The sequence below is a fragment of the Gavialis gangeticus genome, unplaced genomic scaffold (assembly GCF_001723915.1).
Source record: "Gavialis gangeticus isolate Ggan-Ray unplaced genomic scaffold, GavGan_comp1, whole genome shotgun sequence".
NCBI classification, from domain to species: Eukaryota; Metazoa; Chordata; order Crocodylia; family Gavialidae; genus Gavialis; species Gavialis gangeticus.
This window is the reverse complement of record NW_017729016.1, coordinates 16,609,555-16,620,031: the sequence shown is the minus strand read 5'-3', so window position 1 is coordinate 16,620,031 and position 10,477 is coordinate 16,609,555. Positions and strand designations below refer to the sequence as shown.

The following is a 10,477-nucleotide window of genomic DNA, read 5'->3' as shown; positions in this document are numbered from 1 at the left end:
CTTTTTTTTTTTTTTTAAAAAAAGGAAACAAAACAAAACTTTTTTTTCACACCACAGTTTGGTTTTTTTTTTCTTTATAGTGTTTGTGGTCAAATTTGGTGCACATCTCACAAACGTGAGACCTTTTTAATATCTCTCTCTTTTATATATTATATAGAATAATTATAGATTTTCATAGTTTCTGTTTGAAAGTCTGAATAAAAATAGCTGCTGCAGGTTGCTTTTGGTCCAGTTAGTGTTCAGTCACGAGTTGTGTGAGGACTCAAGACTTTTGCTGGGCTGACACACCCTTCCAGTAGTCTAGGATGTCGTGAAGATCCTCGTCTTTGGCAAACTGGACCTTTTTGCGCAGGGCATGGCCGGCTGCCATATACTCCTCCTCGTCTTTGTGCCGCTTCCGGTTGAGTTTGAAGCGTTCCCAGATGCTGTGCGACGGTTTGCATGTGTACTCTGGGCTGGAGGTGTAGCTCAGGTTGTGGTATTGAGGCGAGAGCTGCGAGTAGGCCAGGTCCCTGGGCCGGGGTCTGGTCAGGGGTTCCAGGATGGAGGGCTTGCGGCCCCCCATGCCATCGTGCTGCTCCCCCTGATGCGAGCCAGGGTACGAGTGCCGGTGCTCGCTGTACTGTCGAATCTTCTCCGCCTCTGCCCGCAGGATGGCAGCCGCCGGCGTCACAGTGAGGATGGTGTCTGTGGTTGGGGATGTTTTCTCAATGTATTTGGCTTCTGATTTGTGGCCGGAGCCCTCGGAGCGGAAGGATCGGGGGCTCCGTATGGAGCCGCTGGAGGACGTGCTGGAGCGTTTGGGGGGTGCCTCCATGCTGTGATGTCTCTGCAGCGGATGGCTGTAACTTTCCTTGTAGACAGGGGACAGGAAGCCGTGTTTACTGGGGATCTGTTCCGACAAGAGTACCAGCTGAGGCTCTGCCGTAGAAACCGCTCCAGATTTCACCCCCTGGAAGGAGGTGGACTCTGATTTCAAGGCATCGATGCAGTTGTTAATGATCTGGTTCACTTTGTCCACCTCCTTTGCGATAGTCGAGATCTCGGCCACAGAGCTCTGGCTGTCGGGCGGCAGGGACAGTTCGCACTCTCGTCTTTCAGGCTGCTCCCCGGTCCGCACTTCCATGTAGTTGCCTTTAGTGGCTTTGGGGGTCTCGCTGCTGTCTATCAACTTGTACTGCTCAACTTCCCCCGCGGAGGGGAGGTAAGGGATGCGGGTCACTGTCTCCCCACCCAGCATTTGCCCTTGTGACAGCTGGGTGATGCTGGTTGTCTCCATCTCCGGCCCGTACTTCAGCTCGATGATGGTCTTCTTCATGCTGCCGGTCGCTTTTTTGTGCTTCTCCTCCTGCTGACGCCTCTTGCGGAGGCAGTAATACACCACCCCCAGGACAATCACCATGCCGAACAGGCAACCCAGAATCGTCATGATGTAGTGGGTGGCAGTGGAGGGTGTGGGGACTGGCTCTTCCCTGTTTTTTCTGGTTGGGAAGATGGTGATGCAAGTGTGGTTGTACCTTAAGACCTGGTGGTGGGAGACGATGCAGTAGGTATAGTCTCTTTGTGCTTCCAGATCCTTCACCTCAATTTCCTCCTTCTGCTTTTGGAGCTTCTGGAGATCTGTGGAGAAGCCGTTTTCAAACCGGGCCAGGACATACATCCTGCTGTAGGGGAATGGGATGTGCACAACCAGCACGGCCGAGTTATGGGTGATGTGCGTTGCTTGGAGGTTGGGGCGCACCTCCATCTCCCCAGCGGATGTATAGAAGGGGATCTGCGGTGTGGTGCCGTCCCCAGAGGAGCAGTCTTCTTCTGAGCATGGGCTTTCTGAGGGGGCTGTGGTCACCTGGTACCTGGGGGGGAGCGGGCGAGGTATCATGGTGTAGGGGCCACCAGTGCAGAGGGAGGAGAGCATGCTCAGGGCGTTGCGGTAACCGGTCCGGCCTTGGCCGAGCAGGTAGTAGCCAGAATAATCTGGCGGGGAGTCACACTGCATGCGGTCATACGTGCGCGTCATGTTGGTGAAGGCCTCCAACCATTGTAGGAAGCCAAGGAGCTCACAGGAGCAATAGAAGGGGTTGCTGTAGAGCTCACAGACGGAGAGCTTGTTCAGGCCCCGGAAGGTGTTGCTGTCGAGTCTCTGGATCCTGTTCATGGACAGGTCAATGTTTACTATGTTGGGGCACTCCCAGAAGGCATTGGGGGTGACTATCTCAATGAGGTTAGCCTGGAGGTACAGGTACTCCAGCTTCCCCAGGCCCCGAAGGATTCCCTCGGTCAGGTTTCTTAGCCGGTTGTAGCCCAGCTGCAGCACCTGGAGGTTGAACTGTCCCGAGAAGGCACCATCCTCAATGTAGGAGATCTCGTTCTTGGTCAGGTTGAGGTATGTCAGGTTTCCGAAGCGGCTGAGCGAGGAGTACTGCACGCTCTTGATCTTGTTGTCGTTCAGTCGCAAATCCACGATCGTGCTGTTGATCTGCTGAGGGATGGACTCGTACGGGGGCTGGTTCTGGCTGCAGATAGCCAGCCACACGAAGCCCTTGTCTCCCTCAATCAGCCAGCAGTCTGCCCGCACCCTGCCCGTGTGCAGGATCGAGACAGCCGCCATGCACACACACAGCGCCGACGTCACTGCCCACCTGCGACCTGCCATCTGGAAGAGCAATGCAAAGAAGGAGTTTCCCTCGTTTGCTGGAAGGGGGAGAGGTGCTGGATCTGAAGACCAGGGAAGACGTGGGTTTAATAGTCTTTGGGGAGCTTCGCTTTTCTCTCCTTTCTCCTCATGGCTTGGAACCTAGTGGGCAGTGTCCAAGGGAAAGGGAGGACCTCTTTGTCCAAGTTGCACAGTGACTCCTTGCAGGGTGTTGCACCACCGGTTCAGTGAGGCTGGACCTGCATCGTTAGCCCTTCTGGCATCTCGTCCAGCTGCAGCTGAAGTCAGGCAGGGCCGGGTAGGGATTAGGCAGCGGAGTCTTTCTGACTTAGAGACCAGCTTTTCTCTTGCTTTCTACAGTGCCCCTCCTCATTCTCTTTTTTCCACCCATCTTCAGGTCAGCACCGGGGTCCTTCTCCATCTGCCTGTCCGTCTGTATGTCTGTCTGCCCCTCAGAGCCCTTGTCCAGTTAGCTGCCTCACCTGCAAAGAACCAAAACGAGACACAAAAAGGAGTCAAGACGACATTTTATGGTACGTGGTACAATGCAGCACCTCCAGCATGAGTTCTGCGGCCACCTCGCCATGGCCAGCTTTGCTATGAACACTGGGGGCCTGGGTTTGAAATGTGTTGTGATTTTTTTTTTTTAAATATATTTTACAAAAGCCCTTTATGGTGCTTGGGGCACAGGCCGTGCTCACAGGGTGGGTACAAAAACTTCTGCATTCCGGCATTTGTTACAGCAGTTGTGGCAACCGTGCACCCACAGGACTGGATACAAGTTGAGGCCAGTTGCTTGACGCTCCAGGTAAAACCTAGCCCCAGGAAATGAAGGCAGAGACTCTGGTAGCAACTTCAGGACCTCTTGGGGGCATTTCCTTGAAGACACCGCTGGTAAGCAGAAGGCCTCAAAGCAGACAGTCAATTGTGAAATTCTCACCTGTGATATATATATTTAAGTGTCAGAGTGGTGCAATTTAACACATCCAGAATCAGGGATCAGTTTGGTTGACCTCAGGGTTTGGCATGGAGTCGATACCATGAACGTTTCACTGCCTCAAATGCCAGTTCTCCCATGGTTGTCCTGACACCCCATCGGCTTATGAAGCACTCCCAGACACTCTGCACTGTGAAAATGCTGTGAAGACCAAATGGGATGAGGGGGCACAGGGGAGGGAAGGCAAGTCCAGGAGGAGATTTCTCTCTCTTCCCATGGGCTCTCTGGAACAAGGAGGTTCCTGGACCTGGGAGGAGACAACCGGCCCATATTGCAGAGGCCCAGCAATTTTACTTGCCCTGAGCTCTCTCAAGTACACCTGCCCTAGCCTGGTAACCTGGACATGGCCACATCCTCTGGTCCTAAGCTTTAGGCAATGACACAACCCATCTGTAAGCAAGGGGCCTGGTTTCATAACTCGCCCCCAAAGAACAAACGAGCTGGCTGTCTGGGCTTGATGGCCCGGACATGTCCCAAAGTGCAAAGTCTAGTCCCAAAGTGCAAAACCTGGCTGTATGGGAGAGCGCATGAAATCTGCTTTCTTCCTTGGCTAGGAAATCCCATGCCACTTGGGTCGGTCCTTTCTCAGGTACTGGGGAATAATAGCTTTAAACATGACCCTGGCATTAGTTCAAAGAATCAGCCCAGGCAGTGCAGCGATGACCCAGTGTAAGGCGCTTTTCTACCCAAGCCACCCTGTTTCCCCATCTCCCAAACATGCTTGTAGCAGCTCCAGCGAGTACGCGCTGGGTGCTTCAAGTCCGTGAGTCTCGTGACACTTGCTGACAGCAGAGCTGTAAGGACAGGGCTGGGCATCTGCAGGCGGGGGCTGCAGCTATCGTGCAGCCGTGGTGGCAGTCATTCCTTTCCCCCACAAAGTCAGTGCCCAGAGCAGCTGCCCTGGTCAGCAGTGAGATGGAGGGCTGGATCTTGTTCCTTTGCCATCCTAAATGTACCTTGTTCTGCTAATGGTTCTGTTGAAATCGGGGAAAATCCATTTTCCCACCCTGAGATAGCAGAACATGAAAGGGACGGTGCTTCGGAGCAGAGGGCCTGGCTTAACCAGTCACTCTTTATATCCTAGGAAACAGGCCAATAACCATGAGCGGCAGAATAGTTTATTTGTCCTTACTGAGACGCGAACAATGAGTAGCCCCCAGTGGAACGGCCTGGGGGATGTTGCTGGAATAATAAAAGGTGCACTCATTCCAGCTGTGCGGCGACCCAGCCACCCCCTCCACAAGCTTCTTCAACGGAGCCAAAAGACTGTTGCTGCAGCCTCCCGCGCGGAGGCCGAGGATACGCTGCAATCTCTGGGCAGGGGGTGATCGTTTTGACATTGCTGCACATGGCAAAGCCCTTGTCTGTGCTTGCCCGAATAGCCTTTGGCAAGTATATGCTGTACCTGCAGTGCCATGGTGTGCTGCATAGCCCTATGGGCATCCTTTTCAGTGTAGACTAAGCCTTAGACGCCACAGGGGATGGAACAGGAAATCTACCCCCCCAAAGCTTGCCAGCACCCCCTGCGTCTCGCTGCGCACCCTCACACACTGTACATGCCCCCTCATCTAATGGAAGAAAGCACAGGCTAATGACTGAAGCGCCGGGCCAGCAGTCACGTGGGTTCTCCGCACAGATGTGCCACTGAATCCCCCGTGGCCTTGGGCAAGTCAATTAACCTCTCCATGCTTGAGTCTCCTCTTCAGTGAGATGAGGATAATGATACTCCTCCCTTGGTTCACGGAGGTGCTGGGAGGCTGCATGAAAGCACTTTGAACTCCTCTGCCGTCTGATGAGTGATGGCAAGGTCTCGTCTGGAGGGCACGCTGTAAACACGTAGCGTTCAGTTCAGTCTAGGGTAAGAAGCTGTTGGGCTCCCAATTGAGCCCAGCTCCTTCCCTGTCTGCCCTGTGCCAGCTGCTTCGCCAGGGAAACACCTGGAAACAAAGCCCCCAGCTTGCCTTCAAAAGGAACCAGCACGGTTGGTTTGAGTTGAAGCCGCAGCTGTTTCTGGCTACACGCAGCACCTTTCACTCCTAAGGATGCCGCAGGCTCAGCCACCTGATTTGCAGCCCATGGTTAGACTTTGGCTGACCCATGCGTGGCGGCGCAAGTCTCCTGTGTTTCCTATACAGCAGCCAGCCTCGGCTACAAGCTCCTGGCTCCCTTCAGGCCAGACACTGCTCCTTGTTGGCAACCCCTGGGGCACAAGCTACCGCCGAAGAGTGTCAGACTGCACAGCCCTCTCACCCCCCGCTCTCCAGTCATTAGCTATCCCAGGATGTCGTAGGAGGACAATGAATGCTGCATTGTCCTAAGGGCTGGGGCAGTGGGTCCTCTCTTTCCCTGGGCTGGGAGTGCATGGGTGCCCTCCTGGGACTTCCCTCTGGCTTGATGTAGCACGGCACTGCCTTTGCTATGGACTTAGCCATGCGTGATGCACATATTTGGCCTCATATACTGTATCAGAAGCCTTTACTGTGTCCACTGGCTTACCACGCTGCAGCAAGACAACAGAGGAGAGCAGGGGAAGGAGTGAAGACCATGAATGATGTCTTCCCTTCTCTTTGGTGGGCAGGGCTCTGCCTCTTCACGCTCTGGGTTTGGACTGATTCAGACCATGCAAAGCCTCCAGCTCTGGGTAGGCTTGTGCTTGGAGCCTGGGTCCAATAAGTAGACCAGTTACCTGTCTTTAGGGATCTCAGCGCTGGCTCCTCTCTGAGCCATGGGCCGTACAGCAGCACTTTGGTGCAGGGCAAAATGAAGACAACCCCACAGCAAGTAGAGCAGGATTAATCCCAAGCCGGTATCTCCTCCCCAGCACTCCTCCTAGGTCTGACGGGAGGTGTCTGGGGTGAGGGGGACTATCTGTAACTGCCTCCAAGAGGCTCAACAGTGCTCATGCTGCCTGTTTTCTCTTGCTTTCCCATGTGCTGCTTGTCAGTGGACTTCTCTCCAATAACAGAAAGCAAAAAAAAAAAAAAAAAAGGCTTTTTACCAGCCACCAAGTTTAATTTCAGCTCATTAAAGCAAGCAATTTGCTGGTTTATTTGCTTTGCAAAGTGTGAATAAAATGACAGCATTAAGGCTGTAACAGAGAAAAGAGGGGCTAATCTCCCTCTTTATTAGACTGCCGGGACACGACTGTGACAGAGGTCTTGTTGCTTTGCACAGAGGAGATCATTGTTCATAGTGTAGCTCCTGGAAGCATCCTTTCCAGCGCAGCCTGTGGGGTGGAAGACAAAGGCAGGCTACGAGCCGACAGGCTGCAAAGCTGGGGAAGGAGCTAAGAGACCTGAAAAGGGTTGGTAATTTATGCCCCGGAGACCTGGGACGGTTCCTCCTTTGCTTTTCTGTTCTGCTCTTCATACAGAAATCCTTCCCTTTGACTTGCTGCTCCTGTAAAAATACTGGATCAGCACAATCGCTGGTGCTCCAGTGACTCGCACGGCCTGAAGATCAGACCCATTACAACAGCTGTCCTCCACCTCCCCTCGTGGCTGAAGGAACCCTTCAAGGCCAAGAGAGGAGGAAGTTTCCCAGGGTAGGAGCATTCAGCCTTGCTTTGCTCCCTGTTGGTTGCCTTCAAGCAGGTACCGAAACTTTAAGGACCTTCACCAGCCTAATTGCTTCCCCTGGTTTCTCTCCTTTCCCATGCCATAATTTAGCTAGCTTGCCAATCATCCAAAGGGTCTTCCTGGGAAACCAGGGTGGAAGCCACTTGCCATTCCAGGGTAAAAACACCTGGAAGAATAAAATCTATCAGGTCCTTATCTACTTTTCATTGAGAAACAAAAATGGCAACCAAGACATTTTCTCTCTGGCATGCCATAGCAGTATGCTGTGATTTGACATAGTTTAATCTAACCTGGAGATCTTTTAAGCTCTGGCTTAGTGCGGCTTCTTTCTGTCACGTGCATGTTGCGGCTGCCACCCTGCCGCCTGTCAGGAGCAACGCAGCATGTGAATGTGATGTCCCAGCTTGCAGAGGGCTTGCACCTTTTCATAACTAAGCCCCTGTGGCTGGTAGGCACCAGCTCGTCAACGCCCTAGGGAAAAAGGCGGAAGCATGCTACCTCTGTCCGAGGGGCAGGTGTCTCGTTGCCCGGTCCGCTGTGGAACGATGTGCTGTTATTGCTGCATTTCCCTTTCCCGGTACTTTTCTGAGGGACTATGGTGCATTTTGCTGCTTGAAAAAAGAAGGGTGGTGTGGGGAGCTAATATCTGGCTCTAAAGGCAGAAAGTGTTTGCATTTCCTTTCCACACAGCCCTGCTGAAGAACCTTGCCCCTGGTTTTCAATATCCCCGCTGAGACCTAAAACCACACAGCTCTGCAGCGACCCAGCGCCCCTCTTATTTCAAAGCTGAACCATTTCAGATCTTTGTCAGCAGACCTAGCAAACAGGGATGGCCGGGGTTTTGTAACACAAAGAAACACCCATGAGGGTCTGGAATGACAGCATCAAGCTTATTTCACTCCTAATCAACTAAAAACCCAGAACGAAGGCCTCCAGAGGTAGAAACACTATTGCCAAGGCCCCAGAAGCAGACTTCATGGATGTTGGGTTTTGTTTTTGATTCTTGATGAGGAGCATCACAGTAAATCAGACCAGAACAGCAGCTGCAAGGAGAGCTACCATTGAAATCAAACAAAGCAAGCAGAGTCAGAGGGAGAGGGATCCGGGCCGCCAGTATAATAATATGCAGTCTCTGGCACTCGATTCTTAATTTTGTTATTCTACTGAATGAGTTATTTCAAATTGTGGATGAGATTTCCTGGCGGAGGGCAAGGAGCCAGGTGACCATGCACATGCACTCGTTGTGTCCTCCTCCTTGGCAGATCCATTCTTCCAGACCCCCTCCCCCCAGTTGCTCCGCATCCTCCGGCTCCTTCTGGCCATATGTCACCTTCTCTTCGCTCCTCTTTCACCATCACCTGGGTCATTTTATCAATAAATGAAGGAGCCATGCTACAAAGAGAGCAATGGCGGAATGGCAGTGATACATTACAAATGATAAATGTTTAATCATGCAAAGAGGTGGAGAGGGGAAATTTGGCTAACAGGCACCAAATGTTAAAATGAACCCGGGCTATTCATTATGTGTAAAATAATACGAGGAGACAGCTCTAAGATGGCAGAGAAAACATTTATTAATGATGAAGCTTTTCCTAAATGGTTTCACGTCCGTTCCGTATATGTCAGGTGTGGAAAGAGCGCTCCCAGGCAGGTTTTCTTTTAATTCATATTCCTGGCACTCCTCCTGCTTGGTGATATCCTGGCACTCCTCCTGCTTGGTTTACGCTCCTCCTGCTTGGTGATATCGGTTAGAATTGCCCAGACAGCACATAATAAATGTGCCCAGGCCTATAAAATCCAACCCAGCCTCAATTCAAGCTGCAGATTTGGATTCCACGGTCAAAGCTCCGTACTGCACGGCTCTGGTTTGCATCTCACCGTCCCTACGAGCCTTTTCTCCTTATGCTTTGCAGAGTTAGATAATAGAGAGTCATAGTAATCCCCCCCCCCACACACACACTTTCCTTGCTATTATTTATTATTTAAAAGGAATAGGCAAGGGAGGAAAGATGCGTTTTCCACTGAGGTTTGAAGAGAGATTAACAGGCAATGAGGCAGAGAGATACAGGGAGCTGATTAAAAGGACCATAACCCTATGAGAGAGAGGATTTTAGTGAGGCTGTGGAGAGGTGTGTGGAAGAGGCCAGTTCTGTGGGGTAGGCTGGGATGCTCAGATATGAAGTAGATAGCATTTGATCTATAGACTAATGCAGTCACCTGCCCTCGTATGAAATGAGTGGCGAGTGGGGGGCCTCGAAAGCATTGTGATACGTCGGCACTTTGCTCACGGGTATAAACGACTCGACTGCATGAGAGCAGCGGGGAAGCTACCCAACTCGGTGCCAGTTTGGGGTGCTTGACACAGGGCAGTCTCCTGTGCAGGGGGCTCTGTCAGCAGAAGAGCTGCTTGAGAGGTTCCCATTAACATTGTTTTCCAACTGAAAAGGCTGTTGAAAATTTTGCATCCCAAGTCAGGTCAGCACTAAGCTCCAAGGCGCTGCCGAGGTGCCGTCCTTCAAAAAGGTCGTGCCACCTCTCTCTCTCCTTTGGGGCAGGCTCCTGGGCTGGGCAACAAGTGTGGCACCCAGAACTGGATGCAGCACTCCAGCTGTGGCCTGACCAGTGTTGCGTAGAGGGGGAGGATCACCTCCTTGGCCCTGCTAGAGATGCACCTGTGAATGCACGACCAGGTCTGGTTAGCCCTGCCAACCGTGACCTCGCATTACCGAATTTTGGTAGCAACCTGTTTAAATTGGCTGATGATACCAAAATTTGGGGTGAGGTGAGCACGCTAGTAGGGAGGGGAAGACTGCAGCAAGACCTGGATAGGTTACAGGGGTGGGCTAACAAGAACAGGATGCGTTTCAGTACTGACAAGTGCAGGGTGCTGCACTTGGGCAGCAGTAACCAACAGCACGCTTATAAGATGGGAAACTCCCTTCTTGAGAGCACGGAGGCAGAAAGGGATCTGGGAGTCATTACTGACTCCAAGATGAACATGGGCCAACAATGTGAGGTCAGGGTTGGTAGGGCTAACCGGACCTTGTCGTGCATCACAGATGCATCTCAAGCAGGGCCAAGGAGGTGACCCTCCCCCTCTACACGATACTGGTCAGGCCACAGCTGGAGTACTGTGTCCAGTTCTGTGCGCCCCACTTTAGGAGGGATGTGGACAACATGGAGAGGGTCCAGAGGAGGCCACCTGAATGATCCGGGGACAACAGGGCAGACCCTACAATGAGAGACTGC

The 10,477-nt window shown here is 52.3% G+C and overlaps 1 protein-coding gene across 1 annotated transcript in view; it reads right to left on the bottom strand.

The window, feature by feature from the left end:
• Nucleotides 1-7: 7 nt before the first annotated feature.
• The window catches only part of ELFN1 (extracellular leucine rich repeat and fibronectin type III domain containing 1), a 175,710-nt gene continuing 165,240 nt past the window's right edge, over nucleotides 8-10,477 (bottom strand). Inside the window, exon 3 of the mRNA XM_019512947.1 lies at nucleotides 8-3,135. Coding sequence (XP_019368492.1) covers nucleotides 263-2,653 — 2,391 coding nt within the window. The 5' untranslated portion in view covers nucleotides 2,654-3,135 and the 3' untranslated portion in view covers nucleotides 8-262. The remainder of the gene's footprint in view (nucleotides 3,136-10,477) is intronic.